The 15,732-nt window shown below is 39.2% G+C and overlaps 4 protein-coding genes across 12 annotated transcripts; 1 reads left to right on the top strand and 3 right to left on the bottom strand.

Annotated features, from left to right (window-relative positions):
- Positions 1–28: 28 nt before the first annotated feature.
- On the bottom strand, positions 29–2,588 carry LOC103841895. Of its 2 annotated transcripts, XM_033278999.1 has the most exons (5): positions 1,971–2,588; positions 660–818; positions 457–565; positions 144–371; positions 29–111 (listed from the first exon to the last, which is right to left on the bottom strand). In XM_033278999.1, the coding sequence occupies exons 1-4, from the start codon at positions 2,433–2,435 to the stop codon at positions 175–177; spliced, it is 930 nt and encodes a 309-aa protein (XP_033134890.1). In that variant the 5' UTR covers positions 2,436–2,588; the 3' UTR covers positions 29–111; positions 144–174. The 2 variants fall into 2 exon arrangements, with proteins under 2 accessions (XP_033134890.1, XP_009116726.1); XM_009118478.3 differs by having other exon boundaries at positions 32–371.
- Positions 2,589–2,835: 247 nt separating this feature from the next.
- On the bottom strand, positions 2,836–5,194 carry LOC103841891. Of its 8 annotated transcripts, none has more exons than XR_004450939.1 (5): positions 5,102–5,194; positions 4,862–4,992; positions 3,763–4,698; positions 3,541–3,682; positions 3,221–3,495 (listed from the first exon to the last, which is right to left on the bottom strand). XR_004450939.1 is itself a non-coding variant. In XM_033278996.1 (3 exons), exons 1-2 carry the CDS (start codon positions 4,684–4,686, stop codon positions 3,614–3,616), a joined length of 993 nt encoding a protein of 330 aa, XP_033134887.1. In that variant the 5' UTR covers positions 4,687–4,810; the 3' UTR covers positions 2,836–3,185; positions 3,609–3,613. The 8 variants fall into 8 exon arrangements, 2 of the variants coding, with proteins under 2 accessions (XP_033134887.1, XP_033134888.1); XR_004450937.1 differs by having other exon boundaries at positions 4,862–4,965; XR_004450938.1 differs by having other exon boundaries at positions 4,862–4,997; positions 5,102–5,188.
- Positions 5,195–5,209: 15 nt separating this feature from the next.
- LOC103841894 (transcription termination factor MTEF18, mitochondrial) lies at positions 5,210–7,391 on the bottom strand. Its single transcript, XM_009118477.3, has one exon. The coding sequence runs from the start codon at positions 7,111–7,113 to the stop codon at positions 5,449–5,451; it is 1,665 nt and encodes a 554-aa protein (XP_009116725.2). The 5' UTR covers positions 7,114–7,391; the 3' UTR covers positions 5,210–5,448.
- A 1,747-nt stretch (positions 7,392–9,138) lies between these two features.
- LOC117127835 (ras-related protein RABA5c-like) lies at positions 9,139–9,462 on the top strand. Its single transcript, XM_033278528.1, has one exon. It carries the CDS (start codon positions 9,139–9,141, stop codon positions 9,460–9,462), a length of 324 nt encoding a protein of 107 aa, XP_033134419.1.
- The last annotated feature ends 6,270 nt before the right edge of the window (positions 9,463–15,732 follow it).

Raw genomic sequence — 15,732 nt, 5'->3', positions numbered from 1 at the left:
GAAAGTTAAGTTTTTTTATGTGCTTAAGAAGTGTCAAACCTTATTAAATTGAATGATAACATTGAGCCATGATTAATAGCTCATACAAAAGCAATTCAAATACAAATAGAAGCAATAAATGTTAAAAAAATACAAATAAAAGTGTACAGAAACAGAGGAACTGATGAACATTGGCTAAATCGGTGTTTGGATAGTGACAGGATCATGACTAAACCTGATTCCAGATTGAGAAACCTCATACTCCCCAGTTTCAACAACAGACCCATCTTTACTTGACACCTCTCTTCTCAATTGAACATAAGCACAATAGTCTACTTCAAGGACGGTTGTATCTTTATAGAAGTTTGAAAATGTTGTTACCAATCCTTCCCCTAAATAATTTCATCAAAGAGGCTTAGAGTGAGAAAACAAGTGGGTGAGAGAACACAAGTAAAAAACGGTCAGGAACTTGCTTACCGTGGGTGATTAAGAGCAAGTTCTCTGTAGGATACTTATCGGCAAGAGTCTTTACAACTTTAACATATCTTTCTCTGCATTTTTCCTTAGACTCTCCCCATTGTGGTATCTGAACAGAAGTAACAAAAGGGTTATAACAACTTTATATATAGAAAGGTAGAAAAGTCAAAACTTGGAAAGTTTCTATTTATAGAAAGCAGTACCTCTTTATAAATAGGATCCACATTATGATCCACCATCCCTTCAGGAAACATAGCTTCAAGATCCGAGATATTGAAGTCAAATTTTCCATCTATAGGAGAAACCTCAGGCCATATAGCCACCGAGTTCATCATCTCACACAAGCCGTCTTCAATAGCAACCTGTGTAATAAGTTAATAAGCAACTAGATTTTTCACCCGCACGGATGTGCGGGGTAGATTTTTATTTTATAAATATATAATAGATATCATAGCAAAAATTACAAAGATATAATTTACATTTTAGTGTTATATATTGTATAAATCTATAATGTTATTGGTTATGTTTCTTATTTGATATTATTAATGTATAATGATTTGTTTTATACATTTTACTTTATTATTAACTGTTATTATATATTAATATATTTTCGAGTTTGGTAAAATAAATTCATAGTATAAAATAAACAAATTTAGAATATCCTTTATTTTTTTCTAATTTTTACAGACTGAATACAATATATTTTAAAAATTTATTTAGTTATACTATAGAACTGATATTTTCTTAGGATAATTTATATTTCTATGTTATTTATTTTAGTGTATTTTAGGATTTTATAAGTAAATAGATTATAATAATACTATATTATCAATTATGAAATCAATCGTTGCATTAATTTAAAAATATTTTAAAATTTTATTAAGATTTTGTTAGATTTTTTCCAACATATTTTGTTATAAGTAAAAATAAAATTTGAATTTACAGTTAAAATTTATTTATTAATATCTATATAATTTATAAGATTTTTTAGAAATGTTATATATTAAATAGATTAACTTAAATAATCAAATATATGTAATTGATGAAATAGACCTACTATGAATTGTTTATGGTATTTCTTTTAATAAAGAAGATATAGATTATAATTATAAAATTTGAAAAATAGCATACACTTTTATTTTATTTTTTTAATAATAAAATCTTATTTAACTTAATGTATAATAGTATATATTATTAATTACGAAATTAATCAATGGTTTTAATTTAAATAAAATATTTTAAATTTTTAGAAAGATTTTGTTAGATTTTTTCTCAATACTTTGTTATAATTAAAACTAAAATTTAAATTTACAGTTAAAATTGATTTATTATTAATATTTTTATATATTTAATAAATTAATGTAAAAAATTAAACAAATGTAATTAATGAAATGGACCTAATAAAACTAATATGACTTTTTTAGGGTAGATAAAAATGGTACTTTTCTTTTAATATATAAGATTATAACAAACATCTCAGCTGACTTTAAGCAATAAGCAGATGATGATCTGACCTTGAGCTTTGTTTTATCAATGGAAGACATGGCGTTGGGGAGGGAGGAGAGAGCTGCCACCACCTGGGAAGCTGTCTGAATACATCTGAGGAAAGGAGAGACGAAGATGCGGTGAATGGGAAACCCGGTCTGACTTCCGATCCTTTGACCGGTTTGAAACGCTCGAACCATGCCGTCTTTAAAGAGAGGAGGATCCCAAGGTCTAGCAGCCTTTGCTGCCCAATCTGGGTCGAAGTTGTCGAGTCGGTGTCCGTGACGCATCACATAGACGTGTTGGTATCTATCCATTGTTAGATTTGCTAGTAACATATGGGAGGTCTTATTTATATATATGCAACGAGATTTTGTTTTTTTTTTTTGTTTTTGAGTCTTGACTTTTGATTTACTTTGCATCAAAGTTTTCAAGGAAACTCTTGTAGTTGGCACGTTATTCTCACAAAAGAAAACTGCGAGGAATTGATCCATAACTTACAGAGAAAGCTATTAGTATTTTGTGTTTATCCGAGTCACTGAAACTACTACGAAGTTTTTTTTTTTTTTGTAAAACAACTACTACGAAGTTTACATGTATATTTAATCTAACACTATTAGAAACCACCAAGCATGAACTGGATTAGTCGTGGAAAGAGTACTTCCGTGTAATGACGGCTAATTGGATATATTGTATTATAAAAATATCATAAAGGGACACGACAAAGCAAGTGGAGGTGATGAAATGAGTGACGAATGCAAGGCTTTATGGTCCTCACAACAAATATACAATGCAGGGTTATAACTTAAGATATTTTAACTGTTAAAGTCTATATTATTTTATTTATTTACTCGATACGAGTTTGAACTTTGATCTTCCAAGAGGGACACGACATAATCAACTATTTTTTTTATAGAAATGCAATATATATGCCCAATTGTTCAACCAATGAAAATTTGAAATAAAAAAAACAGAGTATACTACTACCGACTAAACTAATTACAAAGGGTCAACAACAAGAAGTGCATAAACAGAAGAAAAACCCTAAAGTCGTATCATCACATCAGTGGCAGCAAGCAAATAAGGCGGTCGGATCAGAGCTAGTATATGATTCATATTTCTGCAGCCAGTTAGGACCCAATCTGAAGCTAAAGTTCGATTCAGTGCTTTGAAACCTCGAGACAGTATTACACACGCCCAGAAAAAATGAAGCTAAGGCTTGAAGAAGCGAGTCAATTACATCTCTGCATCATTACAACACAGAGTGAGGACATGAAGGTGAAGGTTGTTGTTTGTTTATATACAAAGTGACTCCGTTTATTAAGTTTTAAGCCTCGTAATCACTACTACAACTTCAGAAATCAGACCATTACACTCTAATTCTGTAAAACTCAGTAAGATATACAGTAACCACATCCCACATCGTCCATGGAAGCAAATACAAATAGTATTGAATCACTACTTTTCAATACCTTAATCCGTGGAATAAAGCTTATTCAATGAGGTTTCAGTAGAAGCCAATCAAACAAGACTAACTTCACATGAACCCTACAAGATTCAGAAAAGACTAAAACCTCCCCATTTACATACATACTACAACTTACAGAAAACAGATACATAGGGAAATCAAAAGACATCCTAATCGGATTCATCAAAAGGTTATATACCTCTTTCAAGCATGTTCTGAGACCTTGTAAGCATCTGAAGAAACGTTACCCATCCACAAACCTGGAAAAAGAACCTGAAAACAAGAAAACATACAAAATCATTAGTTGTGAATTGGGAGATCCATACGATACAAAACAAGGGTGACACTATTACATCGAGCTGCTTCTGCACGTTTTTGGCTCTCTTCTTTGGTCTTCTGCTAGGTTTTGATCCGGTCAACGAGTAGATATCCTCATCTATCTCCAACTTTGATAGCGAGATCGATAACCTCGGTTTCTTCTCCTTCCTCTCCGTCGTTGTCGCAATCTTAGCATCCACACCGTTCCTGGATCGAATCGCCTCTGTTCTAACCGTTCCCTGAGTTTTGTTCTCCGTCAATACTGTTCCACTTCCACCACAGTTTCCTCCAATTGAACGCTTCTTCGTCGGCGGTTTCCTCGGTCTCAGATTCCAAGTCTTCGGACCAAACTCATCTCCTTCCTGACCACCACCACCACCATCGGAGATCCGTTCACCGATAGATACATCAGCATCAATCACCGGCTCAGCTGAATCATCAGCCTCATGAACATCAGCGACGACGGTGGCGGCGGAGACTGCTGTGGTGGCGGCCTCAGCTGTTTCTTCGTTGTTCTTCGTGCGGATCCGGATAAAGATCTTCGATCTACCGTCCGCCGCCGTTGACTTAGGTCCGGATCGATCTGCGGCGGAGTCACTGACAACATCCTTCTTCTTCTGCTTCTCCGGTCTCAATTCAAAGGATGAAGAGCCAGATGCTTCGTTCACCTCCTCAGTCCCTTTGCCATGATTAGTAGCTTCACGGAGTGGAGATCTGCCGGATGGTTTCCGGAGCCGATGTGTATTGGCGTGATTCATAGCCCACCTGAGATCAGAAAGCGGGAAGTTATGAAGCGGATGAGATTTCACCGGCGAGGAAGAAGCCGCTGCAATCTGTTGCCTTCTAGAGCTCTCGCTCACGTTCACAACCGTCGGCTGCTGCTGAGATTGCTGCTGTTGCGGCGGCGGCGCATCAGAGCCATGGACCGGCGGAGTAAACGCTATGGATTGACGGAACATCTGATCGAAACCCTAATGAAGGAACAGAAAGAAAGAGAAAGAGAGCTCAAAAACAAATGTGAAGAGAGAGAGAGAGAAAAACAGAACATGAAGAGCGGCAGTTATGTTACTGCTAACTCTCCACACCAAAGTGCTAACAAAAAAGGTAAAGAAAGAAATTAAATGACGCTTTTACCCTTCATAGATCGTCGGATTTGCAGCCGCTGCCCCACTTAGCACAAGGGTTCCAAACGTAAGACGCACGTGACTGGCACGCACACGGTTGCTTGCTCTGCAAGGCTGCTTTAAAACCGGAACTTAGTCAAACTATCCTGACGTAAATAACAAAGAAGCTCGATTAGTTAGCACTATCACATGTGCAATTTGGTCCCACGTTTTGCATCAGAGTCATTGACACTACTCGCTCGATACGTACCTGTGACACGTGCAGGATGCATCATGCTGACGGGAAGCTAAGCTAGCACATTCTACAGTTTCTCCAAAGCCAATCGTGATGAGTTCTCTGAAAACAAAATGCACAAAGGTATATAATCTTTCTCTTTCTATATCTCCACAAACGCAAACTCCAAGTGGTACATAAGTCAATCCCACAAATTGTCGAACAAACAAACAATTAATCTGCAATCTCCACTCACATGTGTTGTTACCATTTGGAGGAAGTATAACGTTATAGAATTCAGCTAATAAGGTTCTTGATGATCAGGTGTCCAGAGATCTGGCAAAACCCATCTTCTACAAGATCCAGCTGATTCTTTTGACAAGTTAGGATACAGTGGATCTGTCTTTTCTGTAGGAGAAACGTTCAAAATAGTGTTTAGGGATTGCTGGATGTATCCCATATAGACGAGCGATGAATGCCTTTTCGCTGGTGGCTACAATGCTTGCAATCGAATAGTTTTTCTCGCTTAATCCCTTTTCCACGAGCCATTTATGGAACCTGAACCTTGGACTGATCCTGTTCTCCAGGTCGAAACAGAGATAGGCTGGATAAACCTCAAGATACTCCAAAGAATCTCCCATTTCGTCACAAAGGAACCTTATCTTCTCTTGTATGCTATGCGGTTTCTGGTTCAAGCTCTTCGGTGATGATCTTATCAACATACATGCCTTTGAGAAATCAATGCCATTGTCTAGTAGGATTTGGAATCTTTCCTGTATTTCCACGGCGGTTCCGTGGACGTGTTGTAGTATCTTCATGGTCAAGCCGTTTTCGGCAAAACCTATTTGGTGAAGGAAATCTAGTTTTTGAAAACTGTGCGTTTTGCACCTTAAGTTTTGAATCTCCTCCAAGCCTCGTTGATATTCTCTGTCTATATCTTCTTCTAGTTCCATCAACGAATAGCTACTGAGCAAATGATAAGTCCCATTCTTCAACTTATCAAAGATCCTTTCATGTATACCTAATGCTCTAACCACATGAGGCAGATTCTTCATTTTGTTTCTACCAAAAACGTGAGGGTGCTTCAGAGAAAGAGCATCCACTTCGTCCTCACTCAATCCAAAATGCTTAAGCACACCTTTAACTGAGATCACAGGCTTCTCTAAATCAAAACTCATAACATCAGGATTTCGTAGAATCAAAAGAGCAGCTTCCTCTTTCCCAACACCAAATCTACAAAAATAATCAGTCTTTCTCATCAGATCTTCTTCTGAACATTCCACAAACAATGATCTGTTTCTCCCCATCAACTCCCACATCTCCTCACTCTCAAACCCCAAATCGTAAAACACCCTAACCTTCCTACCAAAGTCATACCAAGACTCCACATTCTCTTCAACAACATCCTCTGAACCAAACTCCTCAAACAACCTCTTCACCTTCACAAACAAACAACCAACCTCCACACCACCACGCAGAACACTCGGAAACGCTAAACAAACACCCGCCACCGCCACAGTACTAAACCCAACACCACTCAACCTCCCCAGCACCAAACCAATCTCCTCCCCACTCTGCAAAAAAACACACCTTTCCTCTCTATACAACCTCCCAAGCTTATTCCAAGGAAACCCAAACCCAGACAACGCACACGCCGCCTCCAACACTCTCGGATCCTCGGAGAAGAAGAACTTCTTCTCAGGCAAATACTCGCCAACCTCCCCGAGATCAATGCCGATGCTCTCGAAGAAGAACTCGAACTCGTTGATGGGGTGGTACCTGAGATGCCTCCGGATCGATTTGGAGAAGGTGGCGACGGAGAAGTCGAGGTTGAGGATGAGGTTGCGGATCGAGGAGGAGGCGTTCGCGGCGATGTGCTCGGCGTGGGAGTAGGAGAGGGACCTCGTGGTGTGGAGGTAGTCCGTGACGGCTTTTTGAGCTTCTCCGATGGCTAGGGATTTGTATATCGACGGGACTCTTCTGCGTTTCGCCGCTGTTGTGAGATTGCGTGAGATCATTGCGGATTTGAATCTCACTATGATGAACATTGTTTGATTTGGGGGTTTAGGGTTTTTGCTTCACCGGTGGTGTGCCTTACTCTAATTCTCTCTCCCCCGTGTAATGTCTGTACCAATGATCGGAGAACCCTCACAGCTTAGAGAAAATTACTCTTTTGCCATTCGGAGAGGATGACATTAAACCGGGAAAAAAATGTACCGGTTGAGTTCAGAACGATTCGCCGTTAAATTCGGTTATCGATTGGCTTTTTTTTTTATGTTCTTGTCTCTCTGTAAAGTGCATGAGATTTAATGATTAGTGTTATTATATGATTAGTGTATTATTATTAGTTGGTCATTCATTCTGAATAGTTATGTGGTATGAGTGAAGTAATAGTGTCCATTGGTATTGTTTATGTTGGAGTTGAATCTTTGTCCAGGACATGTGACTGTGGGAAATTATTGGACTGGAAACGTTTGGATTGAGTTTTCATTTTGTGTGTTAGCTAGCTTGAATTGACTATAAAATGCAGGTGTCAGGCGAAGCAACGAGTGTTCATGAGACCATAGAGGAATCCATACGCATTCGTCTTAAGTGTTTTATTTAAGAGACGCATTATCGATTAGCAATTTCTGTACACGAGTCTTGTTCTTAACTGATCTCAGGTCAAGCAGGTAACACTTGCAAAGCAAAGGCTGTGTGTATTGGGATTTGTTTTTAAGGAACATAGATCGGTCGGGATTTGTTTTTACATCCAGCCTGATGTTTGTAGAGAATTTGCATCTATGATCTTGTATTGGTAAATCTAGAAACTCAACTTGGTTTTCTTTCTTGAGAATATGAGTTTCAACCTCAGACGGCAACTAGTTTTAGTTGTACTTGTATGTGTTCTCCCGTCGAGAGCCACTTTGAAAGTCGTAAACGGCATGAAGTTTTACTAATATCCAATTGGTTTGCTTACTACGAGAGGCTCGTTGTGCATGTACTTTTAAAGTGGGCCGATAAAAGGCTCATATAACATTGCTTTTGCTCTTAACTTTAATCGAACAGATTTTATTTGATGAAATCTTGGTGGCCACGAGTGTAAACAAGCTCTTTTCTGTATCCTTTTATTTACTCAATCAAACCCAAAAAGAAACATTTGTATTGTCAAAGAGGAACCTTTACCTTAAAGCGGATAGAGACGATGTCACGTGCGAGGCACGTTGAATACAACACACAAACCCATGATTGAGGCTTTGATAAGCTCATGAGTGAATGATGGGTGGCCCAAGGGTTAAATCGTAATTCGTGAGAGTTAGCTAACAAAGCAAATCGCATCAAATGATTAGGAAAGAAATCGAGTGTTCGGTGAGAGAGGGACAATGCAACACGCGCAAGGGGTAAGAAGGTAGGACCACGTGTCTTTTTCCTTTTCTCAGGGATGCCACGTGGATGCTATGTCATGTGACTGCCCACGTGATTACTCTGACATATTTTTATTAAAATTTTGGAGTTTTGATAAATCTTTTTCGGATTTTCCGCTTAAACCCATGCTCTTCTACCATCTTCCTCACGTGGCTATCACTCGTTCCTGTCCCATGCAACTGCATGTATTTAATTAGTATTTATTGAATCGAATTAATCAGAGTAACAAATACTTGAATATTACTCGTGTGCTATTTCTCCACGAGAACTATCGTATAGCATCAGATGTCCACGAAACTATGACCTCATGCTATATTTACATGAACTGAATATTACAAATGTATTTCTCCCCAAATTAAGAGTTACAGTCTTATTTCTCCCCGAACTATTGATTTTGACCTTAATTATACATAAACATGATTTTGATTGGTTTATTATTTATCAAACCATATAAACTAACTAAACCAAACAAAAAACTCAATTTTAATTAAACCAGAACTTTTAACTCAAAAAAAAAATTAAACCAGACCCCACCCGACCCAATCTGACCCATTGTTCTCTTCTTCTTCACCCGACAAATTAAACCATACACACACACACTCTCTCTCTCTTTTTCTATCTCTTAAACAGAGAGCACAAAAGAAGTTAAAGGAAATTAAGGCGAAGATATGTCGGAAAATGAGAGAGGTGAAAACTTTATCGTCGGCAAATCCAATCTCCTCACCCGCTACGCTCGCAACAAGTTCAACACGAACTCAAAAGCCATCATTGGCGTCGAGTTTCAGACTCAGAGCATGCTCATCTCCGGTAAAAAGGTCAAAACTCAGATTTGGGAGACCGTAGGTCAAGAACGCTTTCGCGCTGTCACTCCCGCCTATTACCGTAGAGCCGTCGGAGCATTCATCGTCTATGGCATCACTCGCATCTCAACCTTCGAGAACGTTGGTGGCTCGATGAGCTCAACAGTAGGTTCTCTTCTCTGTTTCAATTGAAACTTCGGGTGAAGAAGAAGAGAACAATGGATCGGGTGGGGTCTGGTTTATTTTTCTTTTTGAGTCAAATGGTTTGGTTTAACTAAAACTGGGTTTTTGTTAGGTTCTTAACTGGTTTATGTCGTTTGGTAAATAATAAACCAATCAAAATCATGGTTTATGTATAATTAAGTTCAAAATCAATGAATCGGGGAGAAATAAGATGGTAACTTTTAATTCGGGGAGAAATACATTTGTAATATTCAGTTCATGTACATATAGCACGAGATCATAGTTCCGTGGACATTTGATGCTATACGATAGTTCTCGTGGGGAAATAACACGTTAACCCAAAAATCTTCAAAGCTAAGGTTTTCCATCAATCCTTTATAGTAATTTTTAAGCGAACGACTTTCCTCCAAACGACAATCTTTATGCCATGCGTTCATTTGTATGATATTCAGACTTAGGTTCGCATGATATCTTAACGAAATTACGTACATATCGATTTTTTGTTTTGGTATTAGTTAATGAGTGTTGAACAATATTATATTACGAAACTTAATCAAGAGTATATATGTTGTTGGTAGACCTAACGGCATCTCCATCCATACTCCATTAAAAAATGGAGTAAAAGTGAATATGGAGTAAGAAATACTCCAACCCAACTGCATATCTCATTCTATAATGAAATTTACTCTGCAAATGGAGTAATCTATTTTTTGTTTGTTAGAAATAGAGTAAGGTTAGAGCAATTTTACTCCATTTTCACTTTTACACTATTTTGAAGGAAAAAATAAAATTTTACATTGGAGATGTTCTAACAAAACTATTATTTTGTGCAAGGCTAGATCTAAAAATTTGGGGGGTCATAAACATTTTCTAAATAACTTTTATTGAAAAATCATAATTTGAGAAATAGCATACAAAGAAGTAATTTTTGATTTGTTGAATTGCTTTTTCTTAAAAAAATTACAAAATATTTTAAAACTGACCCTGAATTGTTGTATTTCTAGAAATCAGCCAGATGGATTAAGTTGAAAAAAAACTACTGAAATACAATGGAAGGGGGGATAAATGAAAAAAAAAACTTTAGCACATGGATCGGCACAAAGGGGACCATATTTAGATTAGATATTCCACATCAAATGAATTATGTAATACTACTCTTTATGGACTTAAAGTGATAATATGATAATGTAGTTATTTAAAAAGGGTGCACTATATATTAATCTCACGACCTCATTATTGGATGAGATATGATGATAGGTTTGTTGGTCGGTGGACATTGGATCCCCATCCCATTTGTTTCTTACTAAACCTTCACAGTTATCACTGAGTTTCTCTTTCTGTGCTATAAACAATTTACTTTCAACCAAAGAAGTGTTAAATAGTGCCAACTGCCAAATGATGGCGTCTTTTTGAAATAAAACAAGATGTTGAATTCCTCAGTTCAAATTTTGGGACTTTTGAATTGGAAGATTTTCTCCAAGAAGTATAATTTACGGTGACCTTGGGTTTACAGGGATAAACTACATGCTTCAGTATGAAATTTTGCAGTACCAAAGCAGCCTCATATATAATGTATAATTCTATACACAAACAATGAGTTAAATCAGGAAGATAGCAAGGTGTTGATTTCATGGAAGCCACATATCGAAGATGCATATTCTACATTTAATGATTCAGGATTTGGAAAAAGTCTAGACCGGTTTGATTTAAATATAGAGCTGCCTTATGAAAAATAGAATGATGAGAATGAAGGTGTTGTTTAGTAGCATAATGATTATTACTTGACTATCCTCATGCTAGTTGCATATTTTTATTACAACATGCAGTTAAATATGCCTACTTCGAACTGAGATTGAATGAATATGAACAAGTCGGAATACTATCAAATTATGAATCGGTCTAATTGGACATTTGACAGATATTGATATTGGAAATAAGATCCCAAGATATTAAAAATATAAAAATAACTTAAGTAATATGTAACGATTTGGACTATTTGATTTAACGCCGATTGGTTTTAAGTTGAAATTATCAAAATATCAGTCCAAGCTGAATTCATGACCCATTAATATGATCTGGAAAATGGTGTGATGATCCCAAAAATTAATAGTCGAAAAGAAAGCTCAATTTCTCCAAAATATTTTTAAAAAATATTACTTCTCAAAAGAATATGATGGATTATGTCGAGATTAATGATTATGTGCACTAATATCTTGAAAGAAGATATTGAAAATAAAATCATATTGAAATACGAAAATATGAAACTCTATTTATCGTTTGTAAAAATGGATTTTGAACATCAACCTTTTTATCTGTTTTGAAAAGAGAAACTTGAGAATGTATAAAAACAGTTTTTGAGAATATAAAAACAAAGGAGGAAGAAAAAAAAAAAAAGCTCTCCAAAAAACGTTCTCTGATCGAAACTTATTTAAATCTCCGTCACCGACTCCGGTGGTTCGCCGCTACCGGAGTCGCCCTTCTCCTTTCCTATTTTTCTTTTTTGCTTCTCTTCCCTCTCCTAGCTATCTTCCGATATGCTTGTTCTTGTGGGGTTCCCTCTTCCAAGCCCTAGATCCGGCCAGATCTGAGGTACGGCAGTTGCAGGTTCCTGGAGGCACGGCGAGGAGGTGAGGCAGGTGAAGGAGGTTGAGTCGGCTTTTAGGGTGGGGAAAGATTGGTTCGGCGGTTTTGTAGATCTAGATCTGCTTGTTCGGTCGTCTTTTCCAGAAGTGGCAGCACGTGAGCTAAGGAGCTTCCTCTTCTCGGATCTGTTCCTCGGGTTTGTAGTCGGAGTGGGGTGGTGGTTCGTTTGCGGTATCCTCGCCTTGGCGTCTTGGCTACGGAGCTTCTCTTGACTCCACCCAAGGTGGGTGTCGGGGTCTATTCTCCGGTGGCGCGTCTCAGTGGCTACCTTGCTTTCGTGTGTTGGCTGGTGTGTCTCTGTCGACGGCGCGTGGGGGTTCTCTGGCTGGTAAAGGCACGTGGAGTCGTCTATGGCTCTGGCGTCGGCTAGTCGAAGACCTTCCTCTGCCTTTGGATTTCTTCAGTTCTCGGTTTCTTCGTGTAGGAAGACCTGTTTGAGATTTTCGAGGCTTCTCTTCAGGTTTACTTTGGGTCTACTGGCCTCGGTTCCGTGCCTTTGACCTGGTACTTTGCAGGCACTGTCTCGGCGGTTGGAAGATGATTCGTTTCTCTGGTTCTCAGAGGCGTAACGTGCGGTTGAGTTTGGGTTTCTACGGTCATGAGGAGACCTTCACTTCACCGGTGGCGGCGTTGTTGAGTGTTGCCATCCCAGTGGCGATTTTGATCGTCAGGTTACTCTCTTTCTCTTCCATTGTAGGTCCCGGAGTTTTCTTATCAATGGTGCGGCTGTGACTTCAACCCGCTTTTGTATAGCTTTTTGAGAGTAGTCGCTTCCTTGCTGACTTTGTGTCGGTCTGTGGAGATGTTGTGTAAGCCTGGTGGTCTCGTTACTATTGTTGCGGCATCTGCGGGTTTCTTGGTTGTGGTTTGCTGTTTAGTTTGTTGAGCTGTAGGAGGATGTAGTAAGGCTTCGGTGTGTGGAGATGCGGCTTTCCTTTATTTGTGGGCTCCTGCTATTAAGCTTCCTTGTTTCTGGTTCTGAGTGGAGATGCGACTCCTCTTTGTTTGTGAGTTCCTGCTATTAAGCTCGGGTGATCGTTTTTGGTTCCGAGTGGAGATGCGACTCCTTCTTCTTGTGAGTTCCTGCTATTAAGCTCAGGTGATCGTTATTCTGAAGTGGAGATGCGGCTCTTCTTTGCGAGTGAGCTCCTGCTATTAAGCCTCGTTAGCTTGTGTTGTCTTGGCGTTAGTCCCATCTTGGTCCTTCGTTTTTGCTGCCATTTGAATCAGTTTCCTATGTGTTCGCAATCGGCTAGCACCCTCCTAGTGTTCTTGTATGTGTTAGCTTTGATCGAACCTCTTCTCCGGGAATACAGTCTTTATCGCTAATTCTCTAGGTGGATGCTTACAAGTTGAAGTTTGGAGAATTACTGATTATCGTTTGCTTCCATGTTTTTATCTTTTTTGCCGTGGAATCAATTATCCTAGGTGATAGAACCAAAATAAGGATCACTCTTTCGGTAAGGTTGATATGAACTCAGATCCGAGAGGATTGAGAACTGATGGTATGAACGGTGACACTAAGGGTTGCGGAATAGCCCAAAGATACTACCAGAGATTCGAAGGTTGCCGGATGTGACGCACCGGTCCAACACAACGAAGTGGTTCGCTTGGAGATGACCTCACCAAGAGAAGTATGAATGTTCTAAGCAAAGAACAATGAGAGAAGACTCAAAATAAGCAAAGGAAAATCGATGTGTTTTATTAAGGGGAATCATCACATACTTATAAGGTTTGTGAGTCAAAGAAACATAAAGACATTTGTGGGAAAAGACAACATAGAAAATAGAAATGAATGAAAATAAGACATAGAAACTAGAAATGAAGACTTTGACTGAAGACTGGTCAAGGTGCGGATTCTTGTGTTGACTGGTCCAGATTCACAAAGTCGTCCAGGTTCATCCTTTGGTGATCAGGTCGTTCGCGGTAAGGAGCAGGACGGACGTAAGGCTGCCCGCATGATTGATCGTCGATGATCCATGAACGGATGAAGAGATAGCTCGACCCAAATCTTCAGAAAGCTTAAGTATCCTTCCTTTGGAGTAGTTGGAAGCATCGATCATCATGAAATCATCAAAGTGGTTGGAAAGGTCGTGATCAGCCTGATCCGGACGTGCGGTACGTCCCAAACGGGCCAGGAAAGACAGGCTAAGTCCGGAATCTGATTCTTCTCGATGATCATGGGTTCTGGCTTGACTGTTGGCTCTAGAATGGCGAATGGGTCGGGGAAGAACGCCTGTGGTTTGGCTGATTTGGTCATCAGGTCGTGGATCCATCCTTAGGTCACGTCCGGGTGCACGCGGGTCGATCCGGTACACGGCTCTGTCCGTTGATCTGGAACGGCTAAATGGCCGAACCTCAGTTGGACTGATCTGATCGTCCTGGTCACCATGCTGAGTCTGCTCCACGTCCTGGTCCAGGTCCTGGGTTCTATCATTCCCTCCCTCTTCAAAAGGATTTGACCACAAATCCGGATCATCTGCGCAAAAAGGAGATAAATCAGAAACATTAAAACTTGAAGAGATATCATACTTACCCTGAAGATCAAGCTGGTAAGCATTGTCATGGAGTTTCCTGAGAATCTGGAATGGACCATCGACCCGGGGCATGAGTTTGGACTTCCTTTGTTCCGGGAATCGTTCCTTCCTCATGTGGACCCAAACAAGATCACCTTCCTGGAAGATCACTTCTTTCCTTTTCTTGTCTGCAAGTCGTTTGTAGCCCTCGGTCTTGGCTTCAATGTTGGCACGAACCTGTTCATGCAGCTTCTTGATCGTGTCCACCTTCCTCTTGCCATCTGTACTAACTCGTTCACTCAAAGGCAAAGGTAAAAGATCAAGTGGAGACAAGGGATTAAATCCATAAACAACCTCAAAAGGAGAAAACTTAGTAGCTGAATGCAAGGCATGGTTATAAGCAAATTCAACATGAGGCAAACATTCTTCCCAAGTCCTAAGATTCTTTTTAACCAAAGATCTAAGCAAAGCAGACAAGGTTCGGTTAACTACTTCAGTTTGCCCATCAGTTTGCGGATGACAAGTTGTAGAGAACATCAATCTAGTACCTAGCTTAGACCACAAGGTCTTCCAAAAATAGCTAAGGAACTTAGCATCACGATCAGAGACAATGGTCTTAGGCATTCCATGCAATCTAACAACTTCCTTAAAGAATAAATCTGCAACTTGCACAGCATCATCAGTTTTGTGACAAGGAATGAAATGAGCCATTTTCGAGAACCTATCAACAACCACAAAGATAGAATCTCGTCCAGCTTTAGATCTAGGCAATCCAAGCACAAAATCCATAGAAATGTCTACCCAAGGATGAGAGGGAATGGGTAGAGCTGAGTACAAACCGTGGAGTGATGCTTTAGGCTTAGACTTCTTGCACACCACACATCGGCTACAGATCCTCACAACATCTTTCATCAGACTCGGCCAGTAGAAATGGTCATGAACCGCCTTGTAGGTTTTCTTGACTCCAAAGTGTCCCATAAGCCCACCTCCATGAGCTTCCCTGAGAAACAACTCCCTCAAAGAACATTGGGGCACACACAAACGGTTATCAAAGAACAAGAAACCAGAATTTTGAAAGTATTTGCCATAAGCAACCTTTGAGCATTTTCGAAAAATCTCT

The sequence above is a fragment of the Brassica rapa genome, chromosome A09, assembly GCF_000309985.2.
Source record: "Brassica rapa cultivar Chiifu-401-42 chromosome A09, CAAS_Brap_v3.01, whole genome shotgun sequence".
NCBI classification, from domain to species: domain Eukaryota; kingdom Viridiplantae; phylum Streptophyta; class Magnoliopsida; order Brassicales; family Brassicaceae; genus Brassica; species Brassica rapa.
The sequence above is the reverse complement of the archived record's forward strand: the minus strand, read 5'-3'. Positions and strand labels throughout refer to the sequence as shown.

Coding starts and splice junctions, on each gene's coding strand:
- LOC117127835 (XM_033278528.1), top strand. CDS start 9,139: ATGTCGGAAAATGAGAGAGGTGAAAACTTTATCGTCGGCAAATCCAAT.
- LOC103841891 (XM_033278997.1), bottom strand. CDS start 4,686: ATGTTCCGTCAATCCATAGCGTTTACTCCGCCGGTCCATGGCTCTGAT. Junction 3,683..3,762: donor ACGTGCAGAAGCAGCTCGAT/GTAATAGTGTCA, acceptor TCTTGTTTTCAG/GTTCTTTTTCCAGGTTTGTG.
- LOC103841895 (XM_033278999.1), bottom strand. CDS start 2,435: ATGGATCAATTCCTCGCAGTTTTCTTTTGTGAGAATAACGTGCCAACT. Junction 566..659: donor TGGATCCTATTTATAAAGAG/GTACTGCTTTCT, acceptor ACTTCTGTTCAG/ATACCACAATGGGGAGAGTC. Junction 372..456: donor CTTGCTCTTAATCACCCACG/GTAAGCAAGTTC, acceptor GAAATTATTTAG/GGGAAGGATTGGTAACAACA.
- LOC103841894 (XM_009118477.3), bottom strand. CDS start 7,113: ATGTTCATCATAGTGAGATTCAAATCCGCAATGATCTCACGCAATCTC.